This window comes from Leucoraja erinacea, chromosome 14 (assembly GCF_028641065.1).
Source record: "Leucoraja erinacea ecotype New England chromosome 14, Leri_hhj_1, whole genome shotgun sequence".
Taxonomy (NCBI): Eukaryota; Metazoa; Chordata; class Chondrichthyes; order Rajiformes; family Rajidae; genus Leucoraja; species Leucoraja erinaceus.
Window position 1 is genome coordinate 28,585,154 of NC_073390.1, and position 17,816 is coordinate 28,602,969.

At 42.1% G+C, this 17,816-nt stretch overlaps 1 protein-coding gene across 4 annotated transcripts in view; it reads left to right on the top strand.

Annotated features, from left to right (window-relative positions):
* Positions 1–17,816, top strand: part of LOC129703477 (AMMECR1-like protein) — a 58,828-nt gene extending 41,012 nt beyond the window's left edge. For all 4 annotated transcript variants that reach the window (XM_055645981.1, XM_055645982.1, XM_055645978.1 and 1 more), the window contains 5 exons: positions 3,491–3,601; positions 4,067–4,181; positions 12,060–12,150; positions 12,935–13,031; positions 16,746–17,816. In XM_055645981.1, coding sequence (XP_055501956.1) covers positions 3,491–3,601; positions 4,067–4,181; positions 12,060–12,150; positions 12,935–13,031; positions 16,746–16,857 — 526 coding nt within the window. In that variant the 3' untranslated portion in view covers positions 16,858–17,816. The remainder of the gene's footprint in view (positions 1–3,490; positions 3,602–4,066; positions 4,182–12,059; positions 12,151–12,934; positions 13,032–16,745) is intronic.

The following is a 17,816-nucleotide window of genomic DNA, read 5'->3' on the forward strand; positions in this document are numbered from 1 at the left end:
CTCTCTGGTCGATTTTATTTATACTGATTAGACTGAGGTTAGACCTTTCAGAGCTAAATTTCTAAGAGCACAGGAACTCAGTCAAATTTGTGACATTTTTACTCTCAGCAATCTCCATGCTGTCTACTCCAGGCACTGGTCTGGTGATATTTTTTACTTTGTGCTATCAACATCCGCAAGTGGAAGGAAATAAAATGTGGCCTGTTTTACAATAAACAAAAGCTGCATGCAGTAATTAACCAAGCCATATTCATAGGTGACATGATCCAGTTGTTTTGAAAATGGCATTTTGTTTCACTTAATCATAATCGCTTGACAGCAGACGTCAGGTTTTGGTTTTGTATAATGTACTTGGATGGTGATTGGGAGAGTAATACCAGTTTTGTTTCGAGTGGATAGGTCTGAACAGAGTGGATGTGGAGAGGATATTTCTAGAAGTGGGAGAGTCTAGGGCCAGACGACATGGCCTCGGAATAAAAGGACATTCCTTTAGAATTAGTATTTCTCCTCCGTATTTACCGAGGAGAAAGACAGTAGGACGGAAGAGATTGGAGCAGTCACTGGAAGTGTCTTGAGCCGCCAGGGTTACCGTCGAAGAAGTACTGAAGGTACTGTCGTATTTGGAGGTAGGCAAATCTCCAGGGCCTAATAAGATACATCCGAGGACTTTGCAGGAAACTAGAGAGGAAATTGTGGGAGCCCTGGTTGAAATTTACGAGTCGTACTTAAATACAGGAGAGGTGCCGGAAGACTGGAGGATGGCAAATGTTGTGCCTCTTTTCAAGAAGGGCTGCAGGGAAAATGCTGGGAACTATAGGCCGGTGAGCTTAACATCTGTAGTTGGTAAGTTACTGGAGAGTATTCTGAGGGATAGGTTATACCAGCATTTGGATGGCAAGGACTGATTAGGGATCGTCAGCATGGTTTTGTACGTGAGAGGTCGTGTCTCACAAATCTGATTGATTTTTTTAAAGACGTGAGCAAAGAGGTTGATGAAGGCAGAGCTGTAGATGTTGTGTACATGGACTTCAGTAAGGCTTTCGACAAGGTTTTGCATGGTAGGCTGCTCTGGAAGGTTAGATCGCATGGGATCTGAGGAGAGATAGCTGAATGGATAGCAAATTGGCTCCATGGAAGGAAGAAGAGGGTGATGGTGGAAGGTTGCTTCTCGGACTGGAGACCTGTGGCTAGTGATGTGCCACACCGAACGGTGCTGGGCCCATTACTATTTGTCATGAGATTGGATGAGAACATACAGGGCAAGATTAGTAAGTTTGCTGATGATACAAAAGTTAGTGGTTTTGCAGATAGTGAAGATGGTTGTGAAAGATTGCCAGGTGGGCGTAAGAATGGTTGATGGAATTTAATACAGAAAAGTGTGAGATGTTGCATTTTGGGACGTCGAACAAGGGCAGTACCGACACAGTAAATGGTAGAGCAGAGGAATCTAGGAGTACAGGTGCATGGTTCCATGAAGGTCAAGTCGCAGGTAGACAAGGTGTTCAAAAAGGCTTTTGGTACTTTGGGCTTCCTCAGTCAGAGTATTGAGTATAGAAGTTGGGAGGTCATGTTGCAGTTGTATAAGACGTTGGTGAGACCACATTTAGAATATTGTGTTCAGTTCTGGGCATCATGTTATAGGAAAGATATTGTCAAGCTTGAAAGGGTTCAGAAAAGATTTACGAGGATGTTGCCAGGACTAGAGAGTGTGAGCTATAGTGAGAGGTCGAGTAGGCTGGGTCTCTATTCCATGGAGCACAGGAGGATGAGGGGAGATCTTATAGAGGTATACAAGATCATGAGAGGAATAGATCGGTCAGATGCACAGAGTGTTTTGCTCAGAGTAGGAGAATCAAGGACATAGGTTCAAGGTTAAGGAGAAAACATTTAATACGAATCCGAGGGGCAACTTTTTCACACAAAGGGTGGTGAGTGCATGGAACAAGCTGCCAGAGGAGGTAGTTGAGGCTGGGACTATCCCATAGTTTAAGATAGCGTTAGACAGATTAATGGATAGGACAGGTTTGGAGGGATATGGGCCAAGAGCAGGCAAGTGGGACTAGCGTAGCTGGGACATTGTTGGCCAGTGTGGCGAGTTGGGTCTGTATCACTATTACTCTATGACTCTAAGGGAGATGAGGGGGATATTCAGAATATGGAGTCACCAAAATGGGTCTGGGAAAGTTATCTCGTGCTATTGTAAATCTGTGAAATTCCATACTACAGCGGCCTGTGGATGCTTAAGTCATCGAGTATATTTTAGGATGAGATCAGTGTGCTTTGGGACTCTGCTGGAAACTGGTGGGAAAGCAGATTTGAGCTGTGGGATCAGCAGAATCCTATTGATAGCAGAGCAGGCTCGAGGAGTGTTGTGAATTTAGCTGTATCTGCTTATTTTAATGTTCATATTAGCAGATTTTATTTTGGGATATCTAGTTGGTGCATCTAATTCTAGAAATTCTGAACAATGTGCCTAATTACTGCATAAAGTTAATCCTCTGTTATCGAATGATACATCAAATTGTAGATGTAACAGCCTGTCCCCACCAATATTTGATGTGAAGCCACAGGGTTCACTGGTTCCAGTCTACAAAAGGTACATTTCTGATTAGTGTTAATTGTTCTCCCCCAGGTATTAAGCATAGCATGATCCAAATCCCGATGAAATATGTGGTACGAAATAACTGGGCTTCAAAGCAAGTACAGTAATATTTAGGCCAATAGAATTAGTTCCATAACATATGGGAATTGTGGCCAGACCGGAATATTCAGGCGTTAGGATTCATAACAGAATGTTCAAAGTAACACCTGACTGTGGAATATTTCTAAATGATCATGTATAGAAGCAATTCCAGGGCGCAGCATATTAGAACATGACTGCTTGACATGGTGATTATTTGAGAGACTCATTTTACTTTGATACATTGGGCCAGATCTAGACATTTGGCAGCAAATATCAGAACGGTGTATGTGTTAAAGTTGCCAAACTATTTCCAGTTTTGTACATTATTTGAGAATTCCCATGTTATTTGATTTTATGGAATTATTGTATTACCAAGATTTCTCATGCATCAAACTATCTGCAGTACTGGACAATAATTGTGTATATTTGTTGATTATAACCAGCTACCTGAGCTATCAGAATGCCGGTATTACCACAACATAATTTGCCCATGTAATATCTTAGCTGCAAGGTATAATGAATAATATTCGGAATTCCTAGATTCTTTATAGATATTAACGTGAAGAATGAGGGATGAAGAGATATGCCCAGAATATCTAACAAATTATGGGCAAGATTTCTCTTTGTGCAAATGCTGAGGTAAAAATAAGGAACTTGATATTCTGAGGGGCCACATTTATCCTCTGATTTCAAAGCACTGGGCTTCCTGCCTGCATGTTAGACAGATCTGTGCAATAGTCGGTATCAGTGGGTTGTCCATAAAACCTGATTCTATTATGTAGGAATGAATGGCTTTGTGTTTTCTAGCCCATTGTTTGTAACATGGAAGATGGGCCGAGATAAACGCCTGCGAGGCTGCATTGGGACCTTCTCTGCCATGAATCTCCATTCGGGACTCAGGGAATACACACTTACCAGGTAAGGACTCTCAAATCATCAATAAAAAATGGAAACTAATCCAAGATGAGGACTTAAAGACATTGTCGACCCAGCAGGGAAATGTACTCTCATATCTGTTTTGTGTTAGCAAAACGTGCAGTAGTGTTTATACAGTACACAAACTAGTTGAGTTGAATGGAAACACAAATGACTTGCTAGCTCTTGTCCACCCCTTCCCCATTCCTACTAGCTATCTTCCCTCCAATCCATCAGTCAGAAGAAGGGTCCCAACCAGTGTTTATTGTGTGAGATTTTTATTGTTTTGATAAGAACTGTAATTAAAAGAAATTGTTGAATTCCTAACATTCATTGATCTTATGGTATTGATAACAACCTGCACTCCACATGTCACAGATTTTGAGCTTCTCCTTCAAGCACAGTGGGAGGTAATCCATCGGCTTTCTAAAATGTCCGAACTTTATCGGTATCTTTCTCTTCTCACAGTGCCCTTAAGGACAGTCGCTTCCCTCCGCTGACTCGCGAGGAACTTCCCAAACTCTTCTGTTCTGTTTCGCTGCTCACTAATTTCGAGGATGCCAGCGATTACCTGGACTGGGAGGTAATGGAATTCCAGTTCAAACTTGTTGTCACCACAGGAGGCTGGGAGGGGCAATCCGTTTGAAATTGAATAGAAAATAATTCAAATGATGCAATTTTCTCCTGTGTCCTCAATTTCCCTTTGAAGGTGCTAATTTGTTCCAGATTAAAGATCCTGGAATTTGGGTAGCTTTCTTTAGGAAAACAAATTGGCTTTCTGTGCATCTAGGCTTTGAACAGGGAGTATTGGCGACTGGAGGTTGGGTGTTAAGACAAAAAGCTGGAGCTTGCCCTTGTGCATCTGCCCTGCCATGTGTGCTGTTCAGATGGGGCTATTATGTAATATTTATTTTGGTGCATGGAAATCCATCACAGACTAACGACTAGAAAATCTGCACCAGCTCATAGGATTTCTATTTGTCAATCATTAAGGGGACACATATTTTATAACCTTTTCAGAATTTGTAGTTATATGAAACCTAAAGAATGTGCAGTTTGCTGGTTGCATTTCACTAGCTGTGTTAACCTTAGCTCATTATCTGGGGTTCTTGCCCTGGATTCATACTGTGTATCACACAAAGTTGAGCATGCAAACCAGTGCAGTACCAGGCAATACTCACATGGTTGATTTTGGATGAAAGTATTTGAAACTCAGTCTGTCCTGTCAAGGGTATGTGAAAGATTCAACAATGCCCCTGTTGAAAAGAGTTATAAATACAGCCCGGAAACAGGCCCTTTGGCCTGCTTTTGCTCTTTATCCCTCAAAACCTTTCCTATCAATTTACATCTCCAAGTATCATTTAATTGGACCCGTCTCAATCTCTTTTTCTGGTAGCTATTTTCTGGTAGTGGTGCATATTTTGTAATATGCACCACTCTGCTGTATGCTGCAAAGTTGTTCCTTGGGTCCCTTTCAAATCTTTCCCTTCTCAGCTTAAACCAATGCCCTCCCTAGGATTTCACCATCCCTAGGACTAACTGTGTGTATTCATCTTATTCGTATACATCTCTATTGGGTCACCCCTCAATTGCCTATGCTTCACGGAATATAGTCCTAGTCTGCCCAACCTCCCTCCGTAACTCAGGCTCTCAAGTCCTGGGCGTATTCTCATAAATCATTTTTGCACTCTCCTGCTTAAATGACATATTTTCTATCGCATCCAAAACTGTACACAATGCTCCAAGTGCAGCATCAACAACATCTCGTACAACTGCATCTCAATTCTGAAACTCAATAACCTGAGTGCCACATTCACCATCCTGTCTATCTGTGACAACACTTTCAGGGAAGCTTTGTACCTGTACTCTGTCTTAAAACACAACCCAGGGGCCTACCGTTCATGAAGGTCCTGCTCTGGTTTGACTTCCCAAAATGTAACACGTTCCACGTATCTGAATTGAATTCTATTTGGCATTCCTTGGCGCATTTACCTAGCCAATCAAAATCCCACAGTACATGTTGTGATAACCTTGTTCATTGTCTACAAGACCAGCTATTTATTCTAATGTCATCTCCTAACTTGCTAGCCATGCCTTTAACATTCTCATCTGAATGGTTCATAAAAATGATGAGAAACAATTGGCCCAACACTAATCCCTATGGCCTATGGCACACCACTAGACACAGGCATCCAAAATGCAGCCTTTTGCCATGCAATCTACAATCTTGTCCAGCCTACAACCTTGCTAAAGTCTGTATAGACATCGTTCATTGCCTTGCCTCATCAATCCTCTTCGTTACCTCTTCAACAAACTAACAAGTATGTGAGATGCAATTTTCTATGCAAAAAGCCGTACTGACTATCTCAAATCAGTACTTGTCTGTCCATGTTAGTAGATCCCATCCTTCTCAATCTCTTCCTGTTACTTGCCTGCCACTGATGTCAGGCTCACTGGCCTGAAGTTCCCTGGCATGTCCTTGCTGCCCTTAGTAAATAATAGTACATTAATCATCTTCCAGTCTTTTAGAACTTCACCTGTAGCTAAAGATGTTGTAGATATTTACGCAATGACCTTGTAGTATCTGTACTCTTGAACACTGAGCTGCCAGACCTATCCTGCTCTCAGCCATGTTTCATTATGGCTATAATATCCCCCGTGCTCTATGTCAATCCATGTCCCGAGTTCGTCCACTTTACGTGTAGAGCCTGTGTTGAAACACATGCCGTGCTCCTGGCTATCCAAGACTAATCTTGCTTTCTTTTGACTGCAGTATTTGTCCTCAGCTTCTTATCTGCCTGTGAGTATTCCTTATTCATGTTAGCTGCTCTCCTGAGGCAGCGTGACATATAGATGGAGTGGATGGGGAGGAGGCTGATTTGCGTGATGGACTGGGCTACATTCACAACTCGCTGCAATTTGTTATGCTCTTTGGCAGAGCAGTTGCCGTCCCAAGCTGTGGTGCATTTCTGTAGTGCTACAGTGTTAATTTGTCAGTCATTGGAGACCAAGAGCCTGAATCCTTGCCCACTGCACAATCTATTCTGCCATGCATTCATTTGACCTATTCTTCTATTTCTATCACCAACAACACACTGGGTGTAATTCAGTGATTACAGTCCTTGAGGTCCTGCTTTTAACCTTTCTCTAACTCTCTATACTCTTTATGTTCTGCCATGCTGGGCAATGTTTACCAATCATCATTCATTGCTGGTTCTTTAATAAAGGAAATTTGACATACTTAATCTGCCAGATTTATTTGTGATTTCTCATCCTCGGTTGACTCTTCACTGCCTCTGAAATTGCAATAGTTACTTCAAACTGCTATGAGGCAAACAAAACCAGCTTAACACTGATGTACTCACAGAATCATCTATTTTAACCAATGTTCACAATTCCTGCATCTGTGCTTCATAATTAGCCACACCTCTAGCCATGCTGCTCCAGTACAGCTACATCATTGGAACCTACTCGACACTGTAGAAAATTGTCCAGTACTTTGCACAATGAGCAGGACAAATCCAAGCTGGCCATTAACCTTTCCCATGGGTTCAATCTCATGATTAGCAAGACCATGTAAAACATTGTCCAGACTGCTGTCACTACTTACTCGTAGCTGATGGTCAGTTAATGATGTGGCAGATTAGGGGGGATCCAAACATAGAAAAATATCTGAATTTCAGAGCTGAGATTAAATTGACATTAAGGCGCCATTTGCCAAAGTGTAGCATCAAGGACCCCCCCATTAAAACTGATTGGAATCAGAAACACCTGGGTATCGTTCAGGCATAGAACGACTTGGCAATCGTGATTAGTGCCACAAAAGTGACCACTGCCCATAGGTACCTGAAAGGGGCAACACAAGTAAATGCTGTCAGTATGGTCTTCCGTGAGGCTTTGATAGGGTTCCGCATGATAGGCTGCTCTGGAAAGTTAGAGCGCAAGGAATCCAGGGAAAGCTAGCCAACTGGATAGGCAATTGGCTTCATGGAAGGAAGCTGATGGTGGAGGTTGTTTCTTGGACTGTGACTGGTGGTGTGCCTTGGGGATCCAGGAGTGTAGGTACATAGTTCCTTGAAAGTGGCAAATAACCTTATTCAATGCCATATTGATATTTCACAAGCGCTCATGAACATATGAAGTGGCGCAGCTGATGGAGTTGCTGCTTTACAGCTCCAGAGACCCAGGTTCAATCCTGACGTTGGGCACTGTCAATGTGGAGTTTGCACATTCTCCCACTGACTGCGTGGGTTTCCTCCGGGTGCTCTGGTTTTCTCTAACATCCCAAAGATGTGCGGGTTCACTGGCCTCTATGAATTGCCCCAAGTGTGTAGGGAGTGAATACGAAAACAGGATAACATAGAACTAATGTGACTGGGTGATTGATGGTTGGAGTGCACCAGTGGGCCTGTTTCCATCCTGTATCTGTAAACTAAACCAGTTTCACCTGTTCTCTGCATTTAAGAATGCAGCCTTTCAGAAAGGAACACAGGAACTATCTACAAGACTGTCTGCATTTGTACTTGTGCTTGTGAAAACTTGCTTATCCACTCCTAGACTGCACACTGATCAGACAAGCCTTTGTCGAAATCGATTGTCAAAAGATTGATATTTTATTTATTTCCCATTGGTTGTCGAAAGATTTGATATTTTATTTATTTCCCATTGATTACTCCCCTCCCCGTCTGGAAGATGATAGATCAGCCATTACTGACCCAATAAGACGCATGTTTTTACTTTACTTTGTGGATTTTGCAGTGTGAAGATAGCTTTTTTCATAAATCCATTCAACTAGTTAACCATACAGCTTTTACCAACCATTTCCTCAATGTCTCAGATCCTGTGTTAACGCAAGAAAAATTATGGAGTTGTACAATAGCTGGATTAGCATCAGACAGAGGAGAGGGGTTAACATTTTGATGTTTTTCTTAAAATTGTTAGCCAAAATACTGACAAGATGGAGATCCTTGATGCTGAACGTTGTATTCTCAGGTTATTTGCAAAGTGGAATGAAGTGTGTGTTTATTGCCATGCCAAATATGGATAGGAGGACTCCCTCCCAATCAGTAGCTGCCTGTTTTCACTTCCAGAAGGGGATATGCTAGAAAGGGCAAGAAATGTTGTACTGCACTGTAGCCACCTGATACCGCAGCTGCATTCCCTGATTTATCAGCCCATAATAATTATTAATACACGTCGCATCAATTACACTTCACATTCGTCATCAATGACATTAATATATTTTCTTCATTGATCATCCAAATTCAGTAACAAATTGATTATCAGAAATATCTTTTAAAATAGCGTACAGTTTTTGCATTTTTCAAAATTTTTAATGGATATTGCATAATTGCCAGTTTAAAGCAGGTAAGAATTAGATTACTGACTTACACATAATGTAAAACTTGTAATGACATACGGTCATTTATAAATTGTCTATCCTCCACACTTCTATATTTGTGCAATCTTGAAAAGTGTTAGGAATCAAGATGTTTAGTGACAAGTATCGATTTCAATCTATTCAAATTGGTACAAACTTCAAACCAAAGCCTTCCTAACCATCGTATTGCATTTACTCAATTAATACTCTGTTTGCTGATGTTTCTTTCATTGTCTTCTGGATTTTACATGCACTAAACCAATGCTTTCATCACCAATTTCCCTACTTATTCCCCTCCTAACCTTCTAACAAGTGGTGTTGAGGGTTAATCAAGACATGGTGGGGCTGGGGGAGTTACAGCAGCAACTCACCAGGCCGATGTGACATGTGAGAGTCTGATGCATCGGGACAGTAGCGACTTCAGAGTAAGTTTTTCAATGCTGCTAATAAAATTGCCTACTGTTGTCTGAATCAAATTGGGCAGTGAAAGAAATTGAATCTGGCTGATAAATAAATGGCTATTTAAAGTTTAAATGATCCAAATCAAAATTCACAGTGAAAATGTAAGATGCGTGAATGGGAGGACGCAGTCACACAAGGACATCATGAAGCAGGCAGTTCTATGGTCAATGAAGTGAAGTGTGAGTGTCTACTTTGGATCTGAGACCAATCAGAATATAATTAGTAATTCGGTGGTGTGGATCAGCATTGGGTGTCTGCGCACAGATCAACAGCAATCCGAAAAGTGGCTGAGACATCAGTCAGTCAAAAATAAGGTATATTTACTTACACAAAACCTTTGAGGTTCTCCATGTGAGAACTGAGTTTAGATTTCAACACATTTTTCAGGAAAGATATTGGTTTCAATGGTTCAACACATGGCCATCTAAATTATACTAGGATCTAAACTTTTTTTTCAAAATCCTTGCTTGAATGGTAATAAGTTGGGACCAATTATTTTGCATTTGCTTGTACCTTAACTGATCATCATATTTGTGAAACACCTTAAGTATCTCAGTTGCTCATTGTTCCATTCAACATGAACCATCACAGAACCTACTTGGTTCGAAGTTAGTGTCCATTCTGTCTGCTTTTTCACTCTCTCGACTTTTATTTATTTATTTATTTTAAAATATTTTTATTAGAAGCAATGTACAATAATATAAAACATGAATAGCATAATACATTTTATGTACAACTTCCTGTTTTAAATTTAGTAGTAAAAAAAAAGTAACAAAAGCAAGAAAAAGAGAGAAAGAGAATATTAAATAAAGTACAGGTGCACAACCTTTTATCCGGTGTTCCAGAAACCGAAAAGCTCCGAAAACCGGCCATTTTTTCCAGATGTCGTCTGCGCACCAAAGCTCGCGTTTGGCGCCAAACCTGACCCAAAACGACCCACGGTCAACCCAGGTCTGTACTACTGTAGCGGCTGCCTCCTCCCTGGAGACCGGGAGACGCTTAAACATCTGTAAATCATTGCTTAAATGTTAGTCAGTTAGTTTGGAGGGCTTTTATGTGAAGGGGGGTGAAGGGGTAAACTTTAATTCTTAGCCCTCTACCTGGTCGGAGAGGCGGGGAGCGGTCAATGCCTTACCGGGTCGCCGTGCAGTAAGCTCCGCAGCGCTGTGGCTGGTGGGGCAGCGGGTGGCGCCGGTTGTAGCTCCGACCCCGGCAACTCTACCCCTGGCTGCGAGGCGCTCCAAATCCAGCGCGGCCCGCGGCCGGACGCCCCAGCTCCGCGAATGTCGGGAGTCGGCGGCGTCGCAGCACTGGGATACCAGCGGGGTGCGGGCAATGCCTTACCGGGTCGCCGTGCGGCAAGCTCCGGAGCGCTGTGGCCGCCGACACACAACATCGCGGAGCGTCGCTGGATTTGGAGCCGCGCAGCCAGGGGTAGAGTTGCCGGGGTCGGAGCTCCAACCGGCGCCGCCCGCGGCCGGACGGAGCCCCCAGCTCCGCGGCTCCAAATCCAGCGACGCTCCGCGAATGTTGGAAGAAGGCGGCCACAGCGCTTCGGAGCTTGCCGCACGGCGACCCGGTAAGGCATTGCTCGCTCCCCGCTGGTATCCCAGCGCTGCGACGCCGCCGACTCCCGACATTCTCGGAGCTGGGACGTCCGGCCGCGGGCCGCGCTGGATTTGGAGCGCCTCGCAGCCAGGGGTAGAGTTGCCGGGATCGGAGCTACAACCGGCGCCGCCCGCGGCCGGACGGAGCCCCCAGCTCCGCGAGGTTGGGAGTCGCCGACCAGGTAGGTAGTGGACTAAGAATTAAAGTTTCCCCCTTCACCCCTACACCACCACCACCACATAAAATCCCTCCAAACTAACTGACTAACATTTATGCAATGATTCTCCCGGTCTCCGGGGAGGAGGCAGCTGCTCCAGACTTTTCAAGCCGCCCGCGCTACCTACCTAATATACGCTAAAAATCTTCCATTCTGAAATCCGAAAATGTCCGAAATCCGACAAGTGTCTGGTCCCAAGGCTTTCGGATAAAAGGTTGTGCACCTGTAGTGATATAAAGCCCGAGAGAGAAAACAAAAGGGAGAGATGAAACAAAAAAAAAAGAAAAAAGGATAGAGAAGAGAAAAGAAAGAAAAATTAAAAGGGATATACCTGCTTCGTATTTTTACCCACCCCTCACCCGGTTCTGAAACAGTTAATTTCTAAGGTTGTGTTGCACCATATGCTTGTAATAAGTCGATAAAGGGAGACCAAATCTTTAAGAATTGGTCTGATTTGCCTGATAGGACGAATCGAATTGCATATCTTCGAGATGTGACATTTCAGACATATTTGAAATCCACATTTTGAGCATTGGTGTGGGTGCATTTTTCCAGAATTTAAGTATAAGTTTTTTTGCCATTATTAAGCCATAATTAAGGAGACACTTTTGGAACAAAGTCAGCTTACAGCCGTCTTCTATTGATCCGAAAATAATCGGTTCTGTATTGGGGTTCAATTTTATGATTTGTTCCAAGTTAAAATGGGCAATGGGCCCATATTTGCATAGTGAGTAATAGTGAGCTGAATGAAATCTTTGTTATCTTTATAGTAATGGAGTTAAATCTATGTTTAGGTGGGAGTACATGGGATTCGGATAGAGTTTATGAATGAGAAGGGGGCGAAACGCACAGCAACATACCTACCGGAAGTGGCCAAGGAACAGGGTAGGTGTGAACAACAGCTTGGTCATTTTCTTTTGGTGCTCTGTCTTTCAGTGGGAATGTTTTAAGAAGGATGGAAGAAGAGTGATTGGGGGTATTGGTTTATTATTGTTACGTCTACTGAGATACAGTGAAAAAACTTTATTTCCGTGCTATCCAGTCAAATCGTACTATGCAAGAGTGCAATCACGCCAAACACAAGTACAACAACCATAGAAAAGTCCGACATAAGTTTCAGTTTCAGTAGTTTTCATGCTACAACCTGGATGCATTAATTGTGAAAAGAAACTAACTTTAACTTTCAGAAAATCAGGGAAACCTCAGCAGGTCTGACCGCACCCGTGGAAAAAGAAAATAAATTAATGTTTCGGACTGCAGTTCCTTCATCAGAATAGATGAAAATGTTTTGTCGTGGGCTTCAGCCTGAAGCATAAACTCTGTTTCTCTCTGCATTGATGCTGGCAGACCTACTGAGTGTTTCCACCAATTTCTATTTTTATTTCAGATGTTCGGCATCTGCAATTTTTTTTTTTTTTTTCAGTTCACTTTCTCACATTTTTCCATAATCTTTTCTTGATATGTTATTTCATAGTTTGTGAAGCTTGCCCTAAATAAATCCAGTTGCGGAGAAAGTGTAAGGAGGAAAGTAGCTTATTTTTCTGTAATAATTATTTCCTACCCTTGATCTGGTGATTGTAACTTATGTTGTAGGTTTTAGCTGGTACCAAGACATGGATGTGTCTCTGATGTTAGTTTTGTTTGTGGCATTTGCATTTTTGTGTTGCAGACTGGGACCAGATTCAGACTATAGACTCTCTTCTGCGTAAAGGAGGTTACAAAGCTCCCATTACAAATGAATTCAGGAAAGCAATCAAGCTCACCAGGTCAGTAACGCAGTAAGGCTATTTCTGAAAATGTTTGAAGAGATTGGAGTCTAACGAGATGTCAGCTGTACAAATCCAGGTTTTCCCAGGTAGAGAGGTTGGGGTTAGAGTCATATGGTTATAAGGGACTAGTCAGGATCGAGGGAAAGATGAACGGAGCAAAGTACAGAGAGATCCTTGATGAATACCTGCTCCAGAGCGTTCTGGACCTCAGACTGGGGCGGAGGTTCGCCTTCCAACAGGACAACGACTCTTAGCACACAGCCAAGACAACGCAGGAGTGGCTTTGTGACAAGTCTGTGAATGTGCTTGAGTGGCCCAGCCAGAGCCCGGACTTGAACCCGATCAAACATCTCTGGAGGGACCTGAAAATAGCTGTGCATCGACGTTCCCCATCCCACCTGACAGAGCTTAAGAGGATCTGCGGAGAAGAATGGGAGAAATTACACAAATACAGGTGTGCTAAGCTTGTAGCATCATACCCAAGAAGATTTGAGGCTGTAATCGCTGCCAAAGGTGCCCCAACAAAGTACTGAGTAAAGGGTCTGAATACTTATGTAAATGTGATATTTCAGCTATTTATTTTTAATTACTTAGAAAAAATTTCTAAACACCTGTTTTTTCTTTTATATTATGGGGATATTGTGTGTAGATTGATGATAATTTAAAAAAAAAGAATTTAATCCATTTTAGAATAAGGCTGTAACATAACAAAATGTGGAAAAATTGAAGGGGTCTAAATACTTTCTGAATGCACTGTACCAGTCTAAATATCATCACTAAATTTCAAATGTAATTATTGTACCCACCACTTACATATCCTCTGGTAAGCACATTCCAAATATCCACCATCCTCTGTGGAAAGGTTGCCATTAGTGTCCCTCTTCAATCTTTCCCCCTCATGTTAAACCTAATCTTTCCAATTTTAGACTCCCTACCCTGGGGAAAAGAGCTTGGCTATTCACCTTATCTATGCCCCATAATTGTATAGACTCTATAAGGTCACGCCTTAACCTCCTAACCTTCAGGGAAAATAAGTCTTAGTCTAGCCTCTTCTCTCGGGAAGGAATCACTAATTCTTGAGAGGGGAAGCCAAAAATAGTTTTGTTTTTGTTATGTGAATTGACCTGAACTATCACCTGTTTTTCTGTCATGTGAAATGATTTAACCTATTCAGCATTTTCTGTAATTATCTCAGTTTCCACCAAGTACTGTGCTTTCCTAAGTTTGCTCACTCAATGCGGTTGGATCATTACACAAAAGCAGTTGTAAGAGGCAAAGCACTATATGATATAAGCACATACGGTATCTGCATTTGATTGTCTCTCACTACCATGAACCAATGTGCTGCTGATGTATGTGGGACTTTTGTTAATTTTCAGGGATACGATAGTTTTTTAATGGGCTATTTCCTTTGGGTTACCAAACTGTCAGATTTTATACATTGCAAGCTGTATAAATGACCTCAGAAATGAAATCTGAGGTGGTATAATGCTGTTCAAGCAATTCCAACTCCCTGTCTCGGAAGCATTGAAGAGTCACGTAACAGGACTCTGATACACCTAATTCAGCATTAAAGAAAGGACTCATTTATATAGTGCAGCTCACAATTTGAGGACATGCTAAAGCACCAAGCTAAAGTGATTCATTTGAGTGTTGATACATATAAAGCAAGTAACTGATCCAAAAAAACAACAGAGATAAATGTCCAGATAGTTGGTGTTGCATGAAAGAGTAAAAACCCTGTAATTTTAATATTACCATGGCAATCATTACCATGGACTCAAAGTCAGATGGTGCGTTATTTTAATGAGTCATCTTAATAAAAAGCATCTGTAGGACAATACTGTATTACTGCTACACTTCAGCCTGAGAGAATTTGAGGTGAGAATGCCATCGCAGAACCAGAGCGAATGCTTTGGGAACTAGAGAGAAGCAAGTGTAGGGTAGGTTAACTGAGGGATTACAATGGGAATAATAAGATATTCTATTAAGCATTTCTAATAAAGTGCATTGGGTTAATTTTGTAATATTAAAGAAGCTATATGCAGTAAGTAGGTGTCAGCTAAAAACCTTCAGACATTTTGTGCTAGTGATGCAGAAACTGAAGCAAGAGTCACCAACACTGAGAGTAACACGGCAATGGTCTGGGGAGACTGAGTCTGCCATGAGTCGGTGAGCTGGAACATGTCCAAGGCCACTTCATTCAACTTGATGAGTATACCTCTATTGACAATGATTTCAATTAAAAAATACATTGACAACTACGTTCCAATGAGGACAGTTATAGTAGGGTCTATATGCTCAGCTCTTGACTGAACCTCCAGAGGACAGAGAAAACAGCTCAGTCCGTCGCAGGCTCATCACTTTCTCCTTCATGTTCACAGTGTGTTACATCAGGAATTCATAAGGAAGTACTGCTCGAATTCTGCCACCTTGGCCATTTCTTTTTCTCCCTGCTATTGTCTGGGAGAAGATACATGAACTTGGAAGCCCTGACCTCTGGACTTAAGAATAGTTTCTTCCCCACTGCTATCTGACTCCCGAACCAATCCCCTATTTTACATGCTTTTCCCAGGGATGCTGTCACATAATTTCACTCGTAACCTTATCTCGTTCTGTTATTGTACTTGAGCTTTTTTTTTGCACTACTTCAGAATGTATTACAATCTTTGTATCATTTCACTGTTTTGTATTTGTCGTATTTGTTGTTGTGACTATTATGTATTCTGTGTACTCTCATGAGCTTCATAAGAACAAGGAATTTCATTGGTGTATGTGACTAATCTGAATTGTATACCCTTTGGCTAAACTCTTAACTGCACATTGGTGACCTGCCATTCATCTTTTCAAGCCTTAACTTGGAATAGATGAATATCATGTTGGAACAGGATAGGTTACTTGGTAATGAATGTAGATTCTAACTTGCAAGTAAAATGATGGGCGTTATGAACTGGCTTGGACCTTTTATATACTCTTGTCATAGAACAGGAGGAGTCCATTTGGCCCACGTGTCTGTGCTGGCCTTTGGGAGAGGCATCATGTCTGTTCCAGTTGCGCACTATTGCAGAATGTCGATTTTCGTGCTGATTCACTGGCTGCATTGTGAGAGCACTTTGAAAAGACACCTTTATCTTGGCTAGTGGTCGGTGATAGCTCTCTGCAATGGAAAGGTTTTAAGGGCCTCCAGATGCAAATGTGGAGAAGAAGCCGACCCCAGGAACTCATGATTGGTGGTTCAATAACTGGACAGTAGTGCTGATTGTCTCTCTTCTGTTGAGTTAGTACATGTTGGGCATTCCAGTTGGCTTTCTGCCTTATACCTCAACCTCAGAAAAGGAAAGAATGAAAAGTACAAGAAAAATATTTATCAAAAATTGCTGCTCATGTGTGGGTTTGTAAAGCTATAACTGAGCACTTTTAAAATAATGGGATTGATGTGAAAGGTGGCATAGAATTAGAGAAGCCACTTGACGCACTTCATTTATATTTCAGTGGGCTTCCAGTGAGTAGCTAGTGCACAAAGTGTGGATTTGGTTTTCTCATGGGACTGGGATTAATTTGGGCATCGTTATGACTAAAAACCTGACCAATGTCCCACTTTGGGACAACAGATGCATTTGTGGCTGGCACCAGCACCTGATCGTTAGTCTGTACAACAAAAAACTAACCACAACAACCTGCATTAACGCACTGCCGTTTCTTTCTCCTCAGGTACCGCAGCGAAAAAATAACCATCAGCTACGCTGAGTACATGGCCTCAAGACAGCACTATTTTCAAAATGGCACCCTCCATGCCCCACCCCTCTACAATCATTACTCCTGACAATAAGCAGCATGACCAATCGCGGGACTCCAGCTACCACCTCATCGGAGGTGATGCCTCCTCTTCCTGGTCTAGTTACTTTTACTACTGCACTATTTTATGATGCTAGCTTCTGTTGCCAAGCACGCCTTCGGTTAGCCCTACCTCAGACAGACTTGGCAACGGAACGCCGCAATGAAACAGTAGAATATTGTTTGGGGAAGGGAGGGATTTCTAACAAATCTTGTTTCTGTTTCTATACTTGTTTACCTACGTTTGCCTTACTTTGGTAACTTGCAGGACTACATGTATGAGCTGCAGGTTTTTTAGTACTGAAACCATTGACATGTGTAGGGTACTCAGTGTCTTCACCAGTGGACAATGTATCCAATGGGTTGTTATTTGCAGTCTTGCCCCCCCCTAAACCAAAAGGTCACTGGTTTGCGGTTTTCATTTAGTGAATCGTGGGATGTGATTCCCCCAAAACGCTGCTCAAAGTGGGGAGAAAATTCAAAATCCTGTGTAATATAAATGGAGTTTGACTATATTCGTCCAGCACAAACCAATGGTCGGTAAAAGGTGCAGTTGAAAGTGCGGTCGGGATTTGAAATGTTTTCATATGTTACTGCCCTGTCTCCCATGACATAAGTAAGTATTAACTTGAAGTAAATAACGGGACTTCTTACGGGCACCTGTGCGTAATTGCCAAGTGGTATGCGATTATGTGTGCGTGCCTACAGGTGAAGCAGAAACCAAGTGTGGAAGCTGGATTTCTTTGCACATTATACAAGATTTCAGCACAGTCCCAGTTCCAGCAGTCACTCTGGCAATAATCTGGTCACCTTTTAATCAACAGTGTTTGAGGGGTAGTAAATCTAGTTTTTTTTTTTTGTTGGCCTCATTTACCACTTTATCTATGGCCCAAGCATACACATTTTGTGAATGAAAACCCTTTGATAAAGTGAATTGTATTTACTCTG